At 41.7% G+C, this 18,293-nt stretch overlaps 1 protein-coding gene and 2 long non-coding RNA genes across 6 annotated transcripts; 1 reads left to right on the top strand and 2 right to left on the bottom strand.

Annotated features, from left to right (window-relative positions):
• Nucleotides 1-871: 871 nt before the first annotated feature.
• LOC309534904 lies at nucleotides 872-2,377 on the bottom strand. Its single transcript, XR_014220913.1, has 2 exons — nucleotides 1,025-2,377; nucleotides 872-968 (listed from the first exon to the last, which is right to left on the bottom strand). It is a non-coding gene; the product is annotated as an uncharacterized lncRNA (long non-coding RNA).
• Nucleotides 2,378-3,102: 725 nt separating this feature from the next.
• Nucleotides 3,103-6,465, bottom strand: LOC309534906. The gene is made up of 3 exons (XR_014220915.1): nucleotides 5,982-6,465; nucleotides 4,509-4,563; nucleotides 3,103-4,383 (listed from the first exon to the last, which is right to left on the bottom strand). It is a non-coding gene; the product is annotated as an uncharacterized lncRNA (long non-coding RNA).
• Nucleotides 6,466-6,575: 110 nt separating this feature from the next.
• LOC309534893 (mitochondrial glutamate carrier 1-like) lies at nucleotides 6,576-18,132 on the top strand. 4 transcript variants are annotated; one of them, XM_082227438.1, is made up of 10 exons: nucleotides 6,576-6,733; nucleotides 10,080-10,250; nucleotides 11,467-11,592; nucleotides 12,055-12,110; nucleotides 12,599-12,689; nucleotides 13,526-13,644; nucleotides 15,568-15,769; nucleotides 15,859-16,013; nucleotides 16,317-16,392; nucleotides 17,040-18,132. In XM_082227438.1, the coding sequence occupies exons 2-10, from the start codon at nucleotides 10,231-10,233 to the stop codon at nucleotides 17,197-17,199; spliced, it is 1,005 nt and encodes a 334-aa protein (XP_082083564.1). In that variant the 5' UTR covers nucleotides 6,576-6,733; nucleotides 10,080-10,230; the 3' UTR covers nucleotides 17,200-18,132. The 4 variants fall into 4 exon arrangements, with proteins under 4 accessions (XP_082083564.1, XP_082083566.1, XP_082083567.1 ...); XM_082227440.1 differs by having other exon boundaries at nucleotides 6,581-6,733; nucleotides 10,119-10,250; XM_082227441.1 differs by having other exon boundaries at nucleotides 6,581-6,798; nucleotides 10,119-10,250.
• The last annotated feature ends 161 nt before the right edge of the window (nucleotides 18,133-18,293 follow it).

The raw sequence follows: 18,293 nt of genomic DNA, 5'->3' as shown, positions 1-18,293 counted from the left end.
CCTTGCCCCCCCCCCCGGTTTTATGCTTCAGGGTCAACCCAGGAAGCCCCATTTAGCTGAGCCCTATTTTCATTTGCATAGCTGCTTTATACTTATGAGACAAGTGAGCCATTAACCTAAATGCAGCTTGAAGGAAGAGTTCTACTCTGCTTCATTCTGACTGTCACATTCCTTATTGGCAGAGAGAACTATACCTACTCCCTCTGTTAAATGGAAACTATGAATACCAGAGCAAAGTCGTGGGATGGCACCAGTTCAGAAAAGACTCCAAGCTGGCAACTTCTCCACTTTTGTCATTTCTGTGGAATGGCTCTGTCCTGTGCAGACCTCACCCTTGTCTGCTGAATAGTGCTGATAACTGAGCTGTGGGTTGCAAGCCAAGGGTGGGGATGTGGTATCCACACAGACAGATTGGGCAGTGCTGTGAAAGTAGAGCAGCAGGGATATACACATGCACACACACCATTATTTTGAATTAATGGGCACTGCTTGTTCGGCCTCAGAGCAGCAATGACATTCTGGCTTTTGTCTCTTTCATCACCGACTTCATCAGAGTTGCCAAGCTTGGAGAAATCAGTCTTGCTTCCCAAATACCATCTGTTGTTGCTTGGTTGCTTTTTTTTTTTTTTTAACCTCTAAGTGCCTTCTTGGAAACAGGGCTGGGAGCCAGTTCTGCAAGTAGACCTGTCTTTTTCTTTCTTTTTAATCAAAGTCAGACTTGAACTCTACTGCTTTCTGGTGAATTTTCACTTCCCTGCATGTCTTTCTATGCATGAAATTGTTATACCAATCCTCAGCTGCTTTCCAGAAATAATAAAATGATTAGTTTGGAATTTTAGATCAGAAGAAATGTAGTAGCACCTGGTGCCTATTTTTCTGGATTTTTGTGTGTGTGTGTGTGTCCCAGAAAGCAGCATATATTAAGTCTATTGGTGCCTTTAAAAAGTTCACAGCTGTAGCCTTCCCACCTCACCATGTCAGAAATTATTTACAATTGCATACTGAAGGATATATCGGCAAATACTGGTGAATTATTATTTAGTTCTATCACTTTCTTAACCTTTGTACTTTTCTAAGGTGTTTACTAATGGTATGCAATCAGGGAGCATGCTGTCAGTCTGTTTTTGGAAACATGGGTTCCAAACGATTGCCCAGGCTGCAGGCATTGTTTCAACCAAGTTGGCAGGTTGGCACACTCAGATGACCATACCAGGCCTTGATGAGAGTAGCACAAAGAATCATGAGACAGCTTTTCCCTCACATTTAGTAGACCTACAATAATGTTTACAGTGAACGAGAGCTGTGCTTATTGGTGGTCATTGCTGTGGCAGGCAGGTGCCACCTTGGGTTCCTGTGGGGAATTTCCCCCTTTCAGTGTGCTGCTACTTCTGTGCCTGAAGCATGATAATATTCTCTTTCTATTTCCAAGTTCTGATAAGGAGTGCAGTGTCTTTCCTAGGAGGGATTAATGTGAGAAATGTAGGGATCCAGCAGGAACACCAGACAGCAGATAGAGGACACCTTGGAGCTAGTGTGGTCAGATTCTCCCAAATGTCTTCAGGATATCACTGCTGCTGAGCAAGCAACACTCCCCAAGCTACCAAACACAGCACATGTGGTCTACCTCAGCACTAGGACTCTGCAGACTCACCAAGCGACGCCGTGCTGCTTTAAGCAAGGGAGGGTGAAAGAACAATTTGAGAGCCCTTTAAAATACATTGAATAAGTCCCTACTTGGAGGGGAAGCTTTTCTAACCTTTGTCCCTTGTGGAGTCATGGGTACATTATGCATCTAATAGATGCTCTGTCCTCCTGCCTAATGTAAATATGGGCATCCTCACTAGCCATGGGAATGACTGTTTACACTGAGTTTGGACCTTTGGTAAGTGGTGTGTCGAAGTGTCTATTGAAGAGCAGCACCTGGCCACTCCTGGGAACTTGCAGGGATCAAAGCAAGGCCTAAAGACACAGAGCTGCAAAGTAGCCATGCCTCCTGTGCTGATACTCCCACTGGAAACACGTGCCCAGTTTCTAGTGAAATGGATGTGCAAAACTGTTCTTATTTCCACCTTTTAAAGCCTATGTGTTAAAGTTTGTATAAGAGACTTCATTAACTCTTCAAATGTTAGTAGAAATATAAATAAACATAGTCCTCCTTCGCAGCGTGGTTGATATCTGACAGCATCAGTGCATCAAGTTCCTATCATGGGAAAGCAAATATGTTCACCATCTAGCCATTCCCTCTGGCTGTGAATGTTATTAGCCCTTGTTCTGTTAATGAAACGTGTTCTAGTTTGGCCTGCTTTCTGAATGCATTTTTTATCAGCCTTTCTCTACTGAAGTTGATGCAGAAATCTAATAAAAATAATAATCTGAAATGAAAGTAGTGGTTGTCTCTTTTTGCTGACCAACATTTTAATGCACATTACATGTACAGTGGTACCTCGGGTTACATACGCTTCAGGTTACACACTCCACTAAGCCAGAAATAGTGCTTCAGGTTAAGAACTTTGCTTCAGGATGAGAACAGAAATCGGGCTCCGGCGGCGCGGGAGCAGTGGGAGGCCCCATTAGCTAAAGTGGTGCTTCAGGTTAAGAACAGTTTCAGGTTAAGAACGGACCTCTGGAATGAATTACTTAACCCGAGATACCACTGTATTAGCTTCCTTTCTCAGATATATCTCGGATGGTATGTTGTGAGTGAAACAGACTGGTTTGGGATGTGGAGGGGGAAAGTCTTTGGCTCCAAAGAACATTTGCACTAACAATGCAATGAATGTGTGCTAGGCAGTGCTTTTTTTCCTTTAAAAAATGTTTAGGGATACTCTCATTTTCCTACTCATATTGAAATACTGCCCCTCAATGAGGCCAAACTTAGATTCGCAAAATGTTTTTTCCCCCCCCAGAAAAAAAGCACTGGTGCTAGGATATATACTAGTAGCATGTTGAGCCATGTGAATGATGGGCATGGCATGTTTTGATCCTGTGCATTACACCTCATTCAAGCTGTAGTTCTGCATAAAGCCCCAATGAACTTAATAGCATATCCAAGTAGACGTGCATAGGATTGTGCTTTTACTCTCATTTGCCATTTCAATATTTGGTTGCTCTGCTGCAAATCCAAAATACATAGACAACCTGTGGCTCTTTCTTGTAATGCAGTATTGGCTGTGGTGGAGGGTTACTGCTTTTATCTTCGTGCTGCAGACTTAAATGACTGTGTAGTTTTGCTTCACTGACTACCCATTTTCTTAGTATCAATTAGGGAAGGTTTTCCCCAAAAAACACATATCATGGAACGAGTTCTTCAGGAAGCCAAGCTAGCTGCCTCTTGTTTCTTACAAAGTCCTTTTTCAGATGACTGGTATGTTGTGGTATATGATATTACAAATATACCATGGAAAGGGCACTTGCAGAGCAAGGAAAATGCAAGGAAAACAGTTTGAGAGAGCTGTGGTACATATTTATATAGGTGTCAAAATGGCTGCTGGTGGTTTTTTGCCTGTTTAATATTGCAGTCTTATATATGCTTATTCGTAAGTAAGTCCCATTGAGTGCAGTGGAACCTACTCTCATGTAAGTGGGTATAGGATTGCAACCTAAAGTGCTCCATTTTCGTTGGACAGTCATACCAGCCTCCACTGGTGGAGAAGGAGAGGATGGGCTGGATTGGAATGACTAGACAGACGAGGTAGGTGGAGGATCCCACCTGAATTAAAAGTATGTATGTGTGTTCCTTACCTGTGAATTAAGAGGCTTGGCTGTGAGAGATGTAGTTCAAAACTGTATCAGATCAGCTAGTATGAGCCTCAAGAGCAGATATCAAGAAGAGATGCCTGTTTCCCTGAAAGTAAGACATCCCCCCAAAATAAGACCTACTTCCAGTTTTGCCTCTCGCTGTAATATAAGGCATCTCCCGAAAATAAGACCTCTCTGATAATAAGGCCTCCCCCCGAACATAAGGCCTCCCCAGAATATAAGGCCCCCGAAGCTACCATAAGGCATCTGACTCCTCTGGACCATGGCGGTGGGCGCCGCTGCAGAGCTCACTGATTGGCCGCAGCACAGCCAGAGCTGTTCAGGCAGTGCAAGGTCTCTATAAATCAGAGAGACAGCGCCACCGCCATGACAAGCTGCCACCTGCTACTAGCTCTACCCTGACGGAGTCTGGCTGACTCACAATTAGACAATAAATGTGTACCGTATTCTTCTTCATGGAAAAATAAGATATCCCCTGAAAATAAGACCTAGCGCATCTTTGGGAGCAAAAACTAATATAAGACAATGTCTTATTTTCGGGGAAACAGGGTATTTCCAAGCTCTTACAGTGTTTAAATCAGGTGTGAGGAACCTCGCTAAACAACTCCCATCAGCTCCAGCAAGCTGCAAAAAAGAAGGCATAAACAAAGGGTGAGGAATCTCCATTTGGTCCTCTGAACTCTTCCCCTTGTAACCTGCTTCTCAGCAACACCCTCTCTCCCCCCAGCCACACCTTTCACTAACCTTACCTGTCCCGGAATGGCTGGAATGTATTGCTGAACACTGATAATGCCTCTTGCTTGCCTGGATGGAAGATGGAGCAGATATGTGTGTTTAAAACTGAACTACTGTGCAAAGGTAGCATTTATCTTTGTTGCACCACCCACTTTTACCTGGGGCCCTGCCCACCACTGGCATGTGGCCCCCAAAAGGCTGCCCAAAAAGAAATGTGGCCTTTGGTCTGAAAAACTTTCCCCACATCTGGTGCAAACTATGGATTTTATCATGCATGCTTTTTCTCTCATTGACCTTAGCAGCATTCAAGGCTTATGCACCAGTGTACCAAACTGCAGCCAGTAAGAGTAATTGAGCAGTAGGAATAAACTTGCACACAACCACAGCAAGTTTTCAAGGGGGTGGTGGGGAGAACACTTTTGACACAATTTTATTGATAGACCATCTGCAGATTTTCCTGGAATAGAGGCATACACAATAATTGAAAACGATGTTCCTTTTTGCACTGCTGCTAAAGGTACAAGAGCCCCAATAGAGGCTGAGGAAAGGGGAGAAAGCCAGGGAAAAATGGAACATTATATGTAAGCCATCCCTTTCTCATTTCTCCCTTAGGCAGTACAGAGTATCAAATAACGCTGAACTGAAGCTGGTCTTGCACTGAGGTATCTGGGCTTGTGCTGAGATGAGCAACTGCCTGCCCCGCAAACCAAGTTCCTGAGAAGTTTCACATTACTTCTCCTGAAGAGCCCTATAGCTTTCTCTGCTGCCAAGATACAGCAGGCAGGCATCAGTGGTTTTAAAGCAGGTTTGAGGAACCTTCGACTCTCCAGATGTTGCAAAACCACACCTCTCATCAGTCTCAGCAAGCATGGCCAAGGGCTGAGGGTGACGGGAGGTGTGGTTCAGCAAAATCAGGAAGGCCAAAAGTTCCCCTCACATGTTCTAAACAGAGATGTAACATAACTATTTATCTGAAAAGTAGCCCTTTTCTTTTATCCTAGATGTAGGCTGACAAGGTGGAAAAAAAGCAGAGCTACACCGACCCCCAAAAGACACACACATAAATCTTGCTTTAAGCGCCATCCATGAAACTCTTATTTATTTATTTATTTATTGAACTGAATTGAATTTATATACTACCCTATACCAGATATCTCCTGCCAACCTAGCAATTCGAATGCACGTCAAATGCAAGTAGATAAATAGGTACCGCTCCGGCGGGAAGGTAAACAATGTTTCCATGCGCTGCTCTGGTTTGCCAGAAGCGGCTTAGTCATGCTGGCCACATGACCCAGAAGCTGTATGCCGGCTCTTTTGGCCAGTAAAGCGAGATGAGCGCTGCAACCCCAGAGTCAGCCACGACTGGACCTAATGGTCAGGGGTCCCTTTACCTTTATACCCGATATATAAATTCTTGCCTGCATCGTTGCACTGGCTCAAGTGGGGTGCCTTCTCATCTTACATTTTTACGGTAACCCATCCAATACCTTCAGCAGAAACTATTCCCAAAATATTGGCAGGTACGTTGCAGCAACATTGGACAAAGGAGTGCACAAGAAAGCAGGAATTCATGTGGACTTGTAGCAGCCCGTTCAAACGGCTCTGTTGGTTCCGAGATCATGGCAGCTAGCCTTGTTGCCAGCCACGTGCAGAATGAAGCTTTTGATTGATTGCTCACCAATCAAAACACACACAAGCTGCGCCTTTAAAATATACTCCAGGCTGAGGACCTGGAAGAGCGGAGCTGCGAGTTCAGAAGGAATGAGTGGAGCGCTGAAAGGAAGGAGATTAACGGTGAACGGGCTGCCAATGTGACCCATAGAGTATTTTGAGCAGCGCGCCTTTACTGACGGCGACTGAGCGGGGCTGGGGGAAGCGAGCGAGCCCAGCCTCTTCCTACCATTGGGTGGGTTGCGGCAGCTCTGGCCAATCGCAGCGCGCCTTCTGTAGAGGCGGGAGACGCACAGCCGGCTGAGCGGCGGCGGCGGCGGCAGCGGCAGCGGCAGCGGCAGCGGCTGTTCTTTCCTACCTGCCTGTCAATGGAGCGGCGGCTGGGTGAGTAAATGCGTAGAATTTGAAACCGAGAGCCGTTGGCCGTCAGTTGACCCGAGGGGAGGGACAGCTCGTGTTGCCTGGTCACCGCTCCGTTGCCATTTGATTTCAAATACCGATCCCTCCTTGGCATGACATATAAGAGCTAAGAATATTCATGGCCAAGGGTGGCTCCTTGAGATAAATGGTACTGAGGGGCAGGGATATGGGCAGGACCGAGTTTAGGCTTGATGAGGTCCTAAGCTCCTGAAGGTAATGGGGCCCTTTATATGTCCAGCTGTCCTTTCTCAACAACAAATTGTCACAGTTTTTTGTGTTGAATATCTGCTAAACAGTACGGTAATTTATGGACCAATTGCTCATAACAAAATATATATTTTATCGAAGGAATTGTTGAACTGAAAAACAATTAAGAAGTATATTAATAGTGAAATAATTATTAAGCTCTAACTTAAAATGATTTTTATTCATAGCAAAATGCAAACACATTGGCATTTGGAAATAACAAAAGTTCCTTTAGATATCCAGTTTACAAAGACTCATCTATTTTAGTTATTTTTTATCTTATATTTTTGAAATGTACATCCAAGTTTTGTTTTTTCTTTAATTTTTTTTTGGGGGGGGTTGGCCAAGAAAGTGTGGCCCTAAGCTATAGCTTGTTTAGCTTATACGTAAATCCGGCACTGGATATGGGTACGTGTATTTGTGTTAAAATGCCCTTTTCTAGAGCTCCTGTGTCTCGCTGAACTGCTGGCTGACAGGTGGGAAAACAGATGTTCCTCATGCTGCATTGATAAAGCTGCACTAAACACAATTTTTATGTCTGCTGTGCAGCTGTGAAAAGGGGGGGGGGATTATGGCGCCCTTTCTTGAAGCCTGTTATCTGTTTGTCAGCGAGAGGGTGATAGCCACCCACATAATTTCCAAGAGGGTGAGCTGTTCTAAGTCCGTTGGCAGCAAAAATAAGGAAGGGGTGGCTCCTTAAAACCACCTCATTCATTATAGCTTAAGTTTTTGTGGGGTATAGTCCATCAGAGGCATGGTGTTTGTGAAATGGCACTCTTACCTACCCACCGCCAGGGGATGAGAAAAGTGGGGAGAAGCAACAAAACCACTAGCCCTGCCCCACCCCATGTACGTTCTGTGCAGACCTCTCCCCACCCAACCTCACCTCCTCTGCTTGGGAAAATAGGAGGAATCAACCACAAAAGGGTAGTGGGGCTGGTACCACTTTTAGTTTTTGCAAATAATATTAAACTTGACAACACAAACATCCTGCCATTGCTTTCCCCTGCATGCCTGTACTTGAGCCTTTAGTTATTTGATGTTCCTAGAATGGCTTGCATAAAACCAGGTGGATTAGTAAAACAATAAAAGCAGAACAGTTGAGCACAATTAATAATAGTAATAATATATTTATTGTCATTGCCCCCTTCGGGGACAACGAAATTACTTAAGACCCTACTGTGGGACTTACTCCAAAGTGAGTGAGTATATGACTGCAATTCAAATGCCTCCCCTTTAAATCCAGATTTAAAAAGCATGGAAAAGCCTGGAGGATGTAGAAAGTATCAACTTTTGTCAAAAAGAAAAGGATACAGAAACGTGACAAATGCAGCCTGTCATGACGGTTTAATGATGGAGAGTGCTTTATGTGTATAACTGTTGCCAGGGCATAGAGCTGTTAAAAGGCCCAGGAGACCTGCCAGAAAAAGGCTGTAATCCTAGAACGGCATGCAGCGTATATGGACTAGAATTACCAGGAGCGTTTTGTAGGATGCAGGTTGAGAGAGCCAGTACAGTGGTACCTCGGGTTACATACGCTTCAGGTTACAGACTCCGCTAACCCAGAAATAGTACTGAAATAGTTAAGATAAACCAGGTGAAGATAGCCGATGGGTCTCAAACCCTCCCTCCATCCAGAGAAGCAAGAGTCTTTATTGGAGTTCAAGGACATATTCCAGCCAGGCAACAGCGCTCCAGGGGAGATGCAGGGCCACTGAGGGGGGGTGGCCAAGGGAGAATTTTAGGGGCTAGGTAAAGAAGCCTGAGGGGTTGCATTCAGCCCCTGTGCCTAAGATTCCCCACCCTGCTCATGTGGTACTGGTATGTTGTTTCTGCTTTCACCCTCCAACCACTACTATTTTGCAACTGGCTCCAGTTGGTGGACTTCAGATTTTATTTTATTTTTTTAAAAAGGTCCTGCAAGCCTGAAGGTTCCCACCCCTGAGCTAAAAGCACACTGCACAGACAGAGAGAGTGAATTTCATATCTTACCTCTCTTGGAAGTTGAGAAAGAGTTTCAGGAGCAGTGGAATCAGCAGGTTTCAGGATCTCACATATCCAAATAATTGCATTTTAAATAATATTTTGCTATGAGTTTTATTTATTTATTTGTGATGCGTGTGTTTTTAGTATTGCTTTGCTAAATTGCACCATTGTGGGAAATTGGTACAAGAAGAATTGACAAAAGAAATATGGAATGAGCAAAACAGAGATCACTTTTTATTGTTTTTCTTAGGCAAGAGCAATTATATAATTACAACTGCCTTGAGCAGTCACGGGAGAGGATAAATCAAAACTGTCGCTCTAGTTCTTTGCTGTTGTACAAAATTAAAGAGCCTTTTTTTAAAACTGGAGACACTTTAATGCTGCAACTGAAATTTCCCTGTGGGCTTTACAGACTATGCGTATCAGATGATCAGATTGTAGGCTAATAATAGCTCACTTTTTGTGCAATGTACTCTTCTCTGATGTTAGTAATGGGAACTCTACCTCCAGGCTGGTCATTGCTTCTTGGTCATTTGCTCTTTATTGCATGACACCCCCGGTGGGCACCGGGAATCCCAATTACTAACTTGGCTGCCCATGTGATAGTGGCATTGCTCTGACACATTTTAGCATGGTCTTCCGTGGAAGCACTGGTGTGTTGTCTCATCATGGGAATGGGGAACCCCAACTACTAACCTGGCTGCCCATGTGATAATGGCATTTCTCTGACACATTTCAGCATGGCCTTCCAGGGGTACTTTCCATAATTGCCCTAGGAAATATTATTAGTATTTTCTTCCTCTTCACAGATATGCCCATTCCTTGAAGTCATGCAATGCAATCCTGTGTATGTTTATACAAAATTTGCTTTACTCCCATTGAGTTTAGTAGCACTTCCTCCCTAGTAAGTGTTTTTGGATTGCAGCCTAAGTTACTATTTTTTCATTTGTGCTAATAGTACATTATGATTTTAAATTGTTTTGTGCATGACTTCTCACCCTCAACCCTATGTCACTAAAGATACCATCTTCCCTATAATGTCACAGTTCCTCAGTCATTCCTACATCAATATAATATATTTCAGTTGCATCTCTTATAGTATAAATTAATCACCTAGGTATTAATAACGGATGATGACACTTGGTGTAACAGTAGTGGTTAGAGGGTATTCTGATTTGTCATACTGAATTTGAGATGCTGTGAGCTGTTTGAAATGCCTGTATGGTGAAACAGCCAATGAGATAACTTTGGATTATTTATAGGACCACTGATGGATTTTAAAGCTTCAATTCACTCTGCAGATATTAGACAGAATTGTCTCCTTGAGGAACCAACTTCTCACCATCGGCAGCTTGTATTACTTACTGACCCAAAAGATCTTGGAGCACTTTTTCCTTTGTAATCCCAAAGAAGATGGCTGAGAAACAGATTAGGTATGTGTCCTTCCCAAGATTTTAGAAATATAGTGAGCCTCGAAACAGGCATTGGAGAAACAGTGCAATTGATTTACAGAATGAACATGACAACAAATGCTGCAAAATGAAGTATGTAAAATGTTTGGTTTTTTATTTTATTTAATTTGAGGATGGCCATTTGTCCAGTCTAATTTTAATTTTATTTGAATTAATTTTGGGATGCATTTTAATCGATTGATTGTTTGTTTATGTATATTGTGTTTTATATGATTTTAGCTGCTCTGAGCCCAGCTCCAGCAGGGGAGGGCGGGATACAAATAACTTTCTTTCTTTCTTTCTTTGATCAATAGTTTTATAACAAATTTCAAAGACCTGTTTTTAAAAATATTTGAGATTAAATTGCAACAAAGATGTATTTAAGAGCAGTTATGATGGTTATTCTTACATACCTCATAATAGCTAGAAGTATATATACTCCTGAAGAATAACTTCATGTGGTCTGAAATGTAGCAGGGCAGCTCTCTTCATTCCATAAATAGTCTCTCTTGTCTCTCTAGACTAGGTGGAATGAGAGACCCAAAGGAACCAGTCTGATTTGACATGGAATAGAGTAAGGGAGACAAGAAAAGAGAGATTGTTGTGGCAGAGAGTCATAAATGTAATGCAAGGCTGTACATATGATGCAGCCCTAACATGCAAGAGTCTCGGTATGATGTGCTTATACCGAGCACATAAGAAGCTCTTTGAGGGATGTAGATACATTAAACACATACTCAGAAACACTGCATGTTATGGACTGTATCCAACACTGCATGAGTGGACTTCTGTTTGTACAACTGGACTTCTCCCTGTACAGTCCAAAAAATACATTGTAAAAGGTCCCCAAGACTCTGGAACAGATTTTGAGGGTGAGGGGACTGCAGGGGAAAGGAGAAGAGAAGGAAGTTCCATTGTGTGAGTGGAACAGCAGCCTTGGCTACAATCCTGTGTTTTTTCATGTATGTCACAGATGTGTACCATTGTTGCATATGAAGTGCTCTAAAAGCTTTATTGTAGCAATGCTGAAAGCAACACATAGTCTGTGACCAATCTCAAGGAAGTCAGAATTTGGTGCATCACAGAGCTGAATTTGATATAAATGAAATAAATATACAGCATAACTCTTCTCCAGCCCCTAGTTCTGGAAATTCTTGATTCAATTGCATACAATGGAATTCTGTTTTCTCTTGTTCAGTTTGCCCGCTAAACTTATTAATGGAGGAGCTGCAGGGATCATTGGCGTTACTTGTATATTTCCAATTGACCTGGTTAAAACCAGGCTACAGAATCAGAGAAGTGGACAGCAAGTCTACAAAAGCATGTAAGTGATCACTGGAAATGTATTGCATCTAGATTGACTTAATATTTGAGCACCTCTTTCACCATTTGCAAGTACCTACGGATAGATGTAGGTGTTGGGAAAGTACAAATCCACAGTTATTAATGGAATGATTCCATCAAGTATGGGTCTTTATCTGCATGTATAAAATAAAGAATAATGTACCGGTGAATGAAATAAGGTAAATAGAAAATGGAAAAATTACTGTAGCCTCATTTTGGATACTAGAGAACAATAAAGGTTATAAATAATATGTTGTATTTAAGTAGCTATAATGAGGTATTATTTCATTTTTCTTCGTAAAATACATATTATTAAGGCTTGATATGATATATTTTTGTAGTATATATTACATTGGTCACTGCTGCTAAGCTCTAATATCAAATATGACAAGAGTATCTTAGCGACAGGTAATCTCTGACTATAGTGTTGTGTCTTGATCAGGTTGGATTGTCTAATGAAAACCCTGCGTTCAGAAGGCTATTTTGGAATGTACAGAGGTAAGTCTTTTCCTTGTTTTTGTAATGGCTGTAACTAACACAGTTATACTGCTTCATGATAATTGGGGACTTATTCATTGGGGTCTCATCCATTATGATTAGGGACTCATCTTGAAAGGTCAGAACTGGAGATCTCAGTGTATTTACTAGTGAGTTGGCTGCATTGTTTCTGGAGCTTACTTTTAAGTAAACATTCATAGAGCTGTGCTCAGACATTTGAAACAAAGATGCGCAAAATGAGATGCAGTCTGCTCACACAACAGGATTTCCATTTGTTCTCCTTCTGCCACAATCTGCTATTGCTTTTAAGATTAGAGTTTTGTAAATGACTGTATAACTCCAGTAGTAGTTTCTGGGCTATTTCCAATAACTTTGAAAACTGGAATCTGAGTCCCTGCCACAATAAACGATGTGGGATACCTATAATCAAAATATATTTTAAAACAAAGAAAATCTCCTAATTTCAATTAAGCTTAATTTATTTTTAGGTGCAGCAGTGAATCTGACCCTTGTAACACCCGAGAAGGCTATCAAACTGGCTGCTAATGACTATTTTAGGCACCTTCTTGCCAAGGATGGGTATGTTAACTTGAGATACTAGAGCTGTCTCATTTGTACCGTACATAAGTTAAGTCTGTGTTCATTGTGGACTCCATTACGTGAATGTGACAAATTGTGCAAAGCTCATTAAATAGTTTTTTGATCACCCTTGAGAGCAGAATGAACAATAATATGTTGATAGCAAGGCATGCAATATTACGAATCTTCTGAATGACCAGAAGACAAGTAATTATTGAAAACAGAAAGCAAAACTTACTGTGCGCTGGATGGACTACTTTGAAGGGCCAATGGGCTGGAAGAACAGGTCATCTTTGTGATGCACATAATCTAGCTCGTTCTCATGACTTCTGCAATGCACAATCATTTGTGCATTTCTATCCCAAGCCACTCCTTCATTTTCTTGATCATTGCTACCTCCCAAGTTCTTTTGCTGAACTTTGTGAAAATCCAGATATTGCAAGGAGGATAATATGTATGTATTAAGTACATCTTTGCAAAACTTCATGATTTCAGTAACTTGCTGCAGGATGGGCAGGGAAAGGGAGGGAAGATCTAACACAGAGCATTGACATTCCAATATGTAACTCTATATGGACTGACAAAATCTTGTGACTTTGATTGTAAACATAAATATTATAATCCTATGTCCTGATGGGATATTGACTGCAAGAAGCTAATGTGTCATTTTCAGTGGGTTTGATTCTCAAAGCCCCTTGCTAGTCTGAAGATAAACTATGTATTTCCTTTATACAGCCTTTTCCTTTTCTTGGATATTGCATGCTTGTATACTTTAGTGTTTAAAATAATATTTTTAGTATAAAGAATACATTTAATAAATACTGTTTTTATTACAGGGTAGCCCTTTCTTTATTCAAGGAGATGCTGGCCGGTTGTGGTGCTGGAACCTGCCAAGTTATTATCACCACTCCAATGGAGATGCTGAAAATCCAACTTCAAGATGCAGGGCGACTAGGTAACAGTTTTTGCCTATCATCTCTGAGAACAGGTTCTTGGATGATCACACAAAGCTAAAGTAATGGACCCCTGGATGGTTAAGTCCAGTCAAATTTGACTATGGGGTGCAGTGCTCATCTCCACTTTCAGGCTGAGGAAGCTGGTGTTTGTCATTGGACAGCTTTCTGAGTCATGTGGCCAGCATGACTAAACCGCTTCTGGCACAACAGGACACCATGCCGAGTGCCAAAGTGCTCGGAAATGCCATTTCATACAATAGTCCAGTTCACACCATAACACTAAGCCAAACTATCTAACTATCAACATGTGAGTGTGCAAGTACTCATGGTAACAATCATGGTCACTTCACTCTTCCCCAAGTCCTACTACTGCTAGGCTACCTGAGGCTAAGCTATGGTTTGGCTTAGCATTACTTGTGAACCTGGACTTGTAGTCTGTAACAGGAGACAAGGTACAACTCCATGTTGAGACATAACACTAAGCCAAACTAAGCAAGACCCAGGGGAGGAGTTAAGTAGCTGCAGTTTTTGCTGCAAGTACTGAGTACATATGCACACACCATGATTTGGCTTGGTGTTATGTACAAACTAACATGAACTGTTGAACAAGAGATGTTCAGTTTGGCGTAGGTTTCAATTACCATTAGTTTTGGCTGTCATAAGCTAGGTCAGTAGTAACTTGGTGGCTTGTAAAACAAGAACTGGGATTGGGAATAATATTGTCCCTACCCATGGTGTGTGTGCAGCATGAGTAAGTGTCTGGTATTTTATCTCATCCTGCTATGGATGGGGCTGCAGAAAGTTATGTACCATAAGGGATCATTTGAATGTATTGCCTAATTGACAAGAAATGGTAATCTAAGGCACAACAGTGCTTTAATCAGTTCCAGAACTCAGTAATGCTTCTAGGTTATTGAGCCAGATAAGTGAAAAAATGAGTATCAGTACTGTGTTATCTGTGTAGGAGCAAAGTCTTACGTAGGCAATTTATGACCCAGAAATATGGAACACTGTTAAAGAGCAAGGCAAGGCACCAGAAGTCAGCACATAAGCTAGAGCTCCCTGCTGTGCAATCAGGATTTCAGATTGCAGGGGGAACCTATGTGCATATAACAGACTCCCTTCTTCAGACCTTCCCTCAGCTCATAGATGGCAAGGCCAATAGGCATGGCCTATTCCATGTGGTTGTATCAACACTTATCTTTTGCCCCATGCTTTCCAGGCACAGGTCTGCACTTCAAAGCTCTGTGTCCAAGTGCTTCCCCCCACCCCTGAACTTTTCCTCAAAAACCCACTATTTAAAGCTGAAGCTCAATGAATGGCAATTTAGGTTCTCAACAGATTGTCGTTAGCTTCTATTCAGCAGTAAAGAGCAGGTTTTCACGGTGAAGGCTCCAGAGCAGAAAAGAAAGTGCACTCAAACCTTGGCTCCCAAACGCCTCCGTTTTGGAACGTTTTGGCTCCCGAAAGCTGAAAACCTGAAAGTAAATGCTCCAGTTTTCCAACATTTTTCGGAAACCGAACATCCGACACTGCTTCCGCTTGATTGCAGGAAGCTCCTGCAACCAATCAGAAGCCGCACCTTGGTTGTTAAACATTTCGGAAGCCGAACAGGCTTCCAGAATGGATTACATTCAAGAACCGAGGTTTGACTGTACTTGGATACAGAGCTTTAAAGCACAGGCCACCTGGAAAATGTGGAGGAAAGGTAAGAGTGGATAAGCCCTTAGAATGTCCAAATAGTGCTTATGTTTCACTATCACAGAGCTGCTTATAGGAGTTACAGGAGTTGAAGAGATTTCCAGGGATCAGACCTTCAGGTAATCAGATTTAGAATGCATCTCAGACTTGTATATATTTAGGGTGAAATCATAAATTTCAGGAGACCAATGAGCCTGACATATTTTTAATTGTTCTTTCAGCATCTCAGCAGCTTGTGAGCAGAGTTCCTTGTTCATCTCCTGGGTGCAAGCTTCTAGCTGTCAGCCCTGTTCTAGCCAGAGCATACAATGTAGGACCAATTGCCTTTCCAAGGAGGATATCTGCCACACAGATAGCAGTCGAGCTTCTGCATACCCAGGGCATTAAAGGACTCTACAAGGGTCTTGGAGCCACTTTGCTGAGGTAAGGATGGAACATCTTGTCCTTCCCATTCCCGGCCCAGTTTTTACAATATGTGGCTTTATAAAAATGCAATAACTCTTGTGTTCTAGGGATGTCCCGTTCTCGGTCATCTATTTCCCGCTGTTTGCCCATCTGAACAGAGCAGGACACAATTCCCTGGAAGAGAAAGCCCCTTTCTTTCGTTCTTTTCTTGCTGGTTGCATGGCCGGTTCAGTGGCAGCTGTGTCTGTCAATCCCTGTGATGGTAAGAGAATATTTATATCTCATCTCTTTTGTGTTTCTGTGTTTCATGTATTTCATGTATTTCATGCTTCTCCATACAGTAGTTATAGAGAAATACTGGGAAAAGTGGATTTCCTTGTGAATCTCTGGAAGCTACCCTTCCATCTGTTAGGGCTTTATGTGTAGGGAAGTTTTTTGTCTTCAGAATATCACAGTGCTTTGATAAATTTAGAAAAGAATGAATTTTAATATGCTGTAGTCATAATGTTGTCAGGCTTGCCTGCATTAGTCTTCTAACCTGGCAAACAATATTTTTATTTTGCAGTAATAAAAACTCGTCTTCAGTCAATGGGCAAGGGAAGAAACGAAGAGAGTTATAATGGAATTATTGATTGTGCACGGTAAATAATAAAAGCACTGTGAATAACTGACTGTTCAGCCAGAGTGTAAGCAAATGTTTATAATGTTAAACAGTATGTTAAATGTGGAGGAGGTTTCCTGTTTGAGAAGAAATGAAAAGTATTACGTGCATTCACACTAGACCTTTTAAGCTGATCTTCAGACATGTGAAGGCAGTTTCCCCTAATTTGCCACTGTAACCTCTGCAGTCAGAAGGCAGCTGTGAATCTGATAAAAGTAGGAGTAACTGATTGACCCTAAGCACATGGCTATAACATTTGGAAGCTACTTCCAACATGATTTATCCTAGAATATGTGCTGAAGAACCAGCTGTCAAATATCACAACCATTGCTTGAAGTATAACCATACAGAAATGCTTTTCAGTAGCTTCCATATGGAAGCTATACCCTTTGAATTGGCCATAAACTTGTAGGAATCATGCCAATTTCTGGTGTGTTCCTTTCTCTTTTAAGACTTCATTTTATAGGGTGAGAGATGAATTACAGCCGCAGGAGGGAATCAGGTTTTGGCAGGAGAACACATGGAGATTTTTGAGTGAATGTTCAGATCTGGACACAGGAGTTGTGAAATGATACGTGCAGAATTTAGTAGCCAAGTATATATTTGGTATTGTTTTCTCTCTTTCAGGAAACTTTGGATGAAGGAGGGTCCTTTAGCCTTCCTTAAAGGGGCTGGTTGCCGAGCCCTGGTCATTGCACCTCTTTTTGGTATAGCTCAAGGTATTTACTTTATTGGTGTTGGAGAATTTCTTATTGAGCTATACCAGTATGGAAGACTTTCTCCCTAGACTTCCTCCTTGTTCTTTGGACCTACTGGAATGAATCCACAAGAATCACCAGACAAGACACAAGAAAACAGTGAAATTTCAGATTGAATTATCAGTGTTTCTTCTGTCAAAACTTAAACTCAAAGCCAAGTCCACCTGAGCTCTTAATTGTTATCAGGTTTTGGAGCCAGACTGACTAGGCACATAGTTCTCAAATGGTGATGTGTCTCTTTTTCTTATGAAGTAAAAAGCCAAGAGTTGTGACACAGTAGGACAGTCATCGGAATATGTAGAATGCAGGATGCATTCTGGGAGTTAGAAGAATGAAGCCTCTGCTAATGGAATGGCAATGGCTACTTTTTATTAAGCCTGGCTATGGGAGGATGTATCAGAAAACCTTTTTTAATGAGTGGAACAGGAAAAGAAACTTTAAACAAAATTATTGGGGGAGGGCACTTGCAATCGTTCCAAGCATGTTAGCAAAGATTTAAAAAATGGGAACAAATTTTGTGAATTTTTTATATATCTGTCTTTTATAACTTATAACTTTACATAGAGTAAAGAATTTGGTTCCTGTGGTGACTGCTAAGAACAGAGCAATGAAATACAATACAAGGGTTAACAGGTGAAGGAAGCAACATAGGCTATCAACCTAAAGGTTTTCAGAAATGCTCTCTGGAACCTAGTTATAGGGACTAGCGATCTCTGTAAGCTACATGTTATGCAAATAAACTGCTAAGCAGTTTTTCTTGGGCTGTTGCAACTATGTTTTTGTGAAGCTATATTGTAGGTTTTACTGTTCATAATTAACTACAAAATTTCTCTATCAAAGGTGTGTATTTTTTTAATGAATTATAAGATGGTCTCTAGACATACCATGAATAATGTGTTGGCAGCGCAAGAATGATCATTTTTCTTTGCTCTTATCCTGGCACAATAAAATGGTTCAGACCAGTTCTGTGTGTGTTGTCTTTCCTGTGACTTTGCTAAGTACCCTTTGATATTTACATTTGTTATTGACAACTTGGGTGAAACTCTATTTTTCTTAAATCGCTTATCCTTCTATCGTCACACATTCTTATGAATACATTTGTGTAAGCCTTGCCAATTTTCTA

This window comes from Podarcis vaucheri, assembly GCF_965113315.1.
Source record: "Podarcis vaucheri genome assembly, chromosome: 6".
Taxonomy (NCBI): domain Eukaryota; kingdom Metazoa; phylum Chordata; class Lepidosauria; order Squamata; family Lacertidae; genus Podarcis; species Podarcis vaucheri.
Note: the sequence above shows the minus strand (reverse complement) of the source record. Positions and strands in the feature narration are given on the sequence as shown.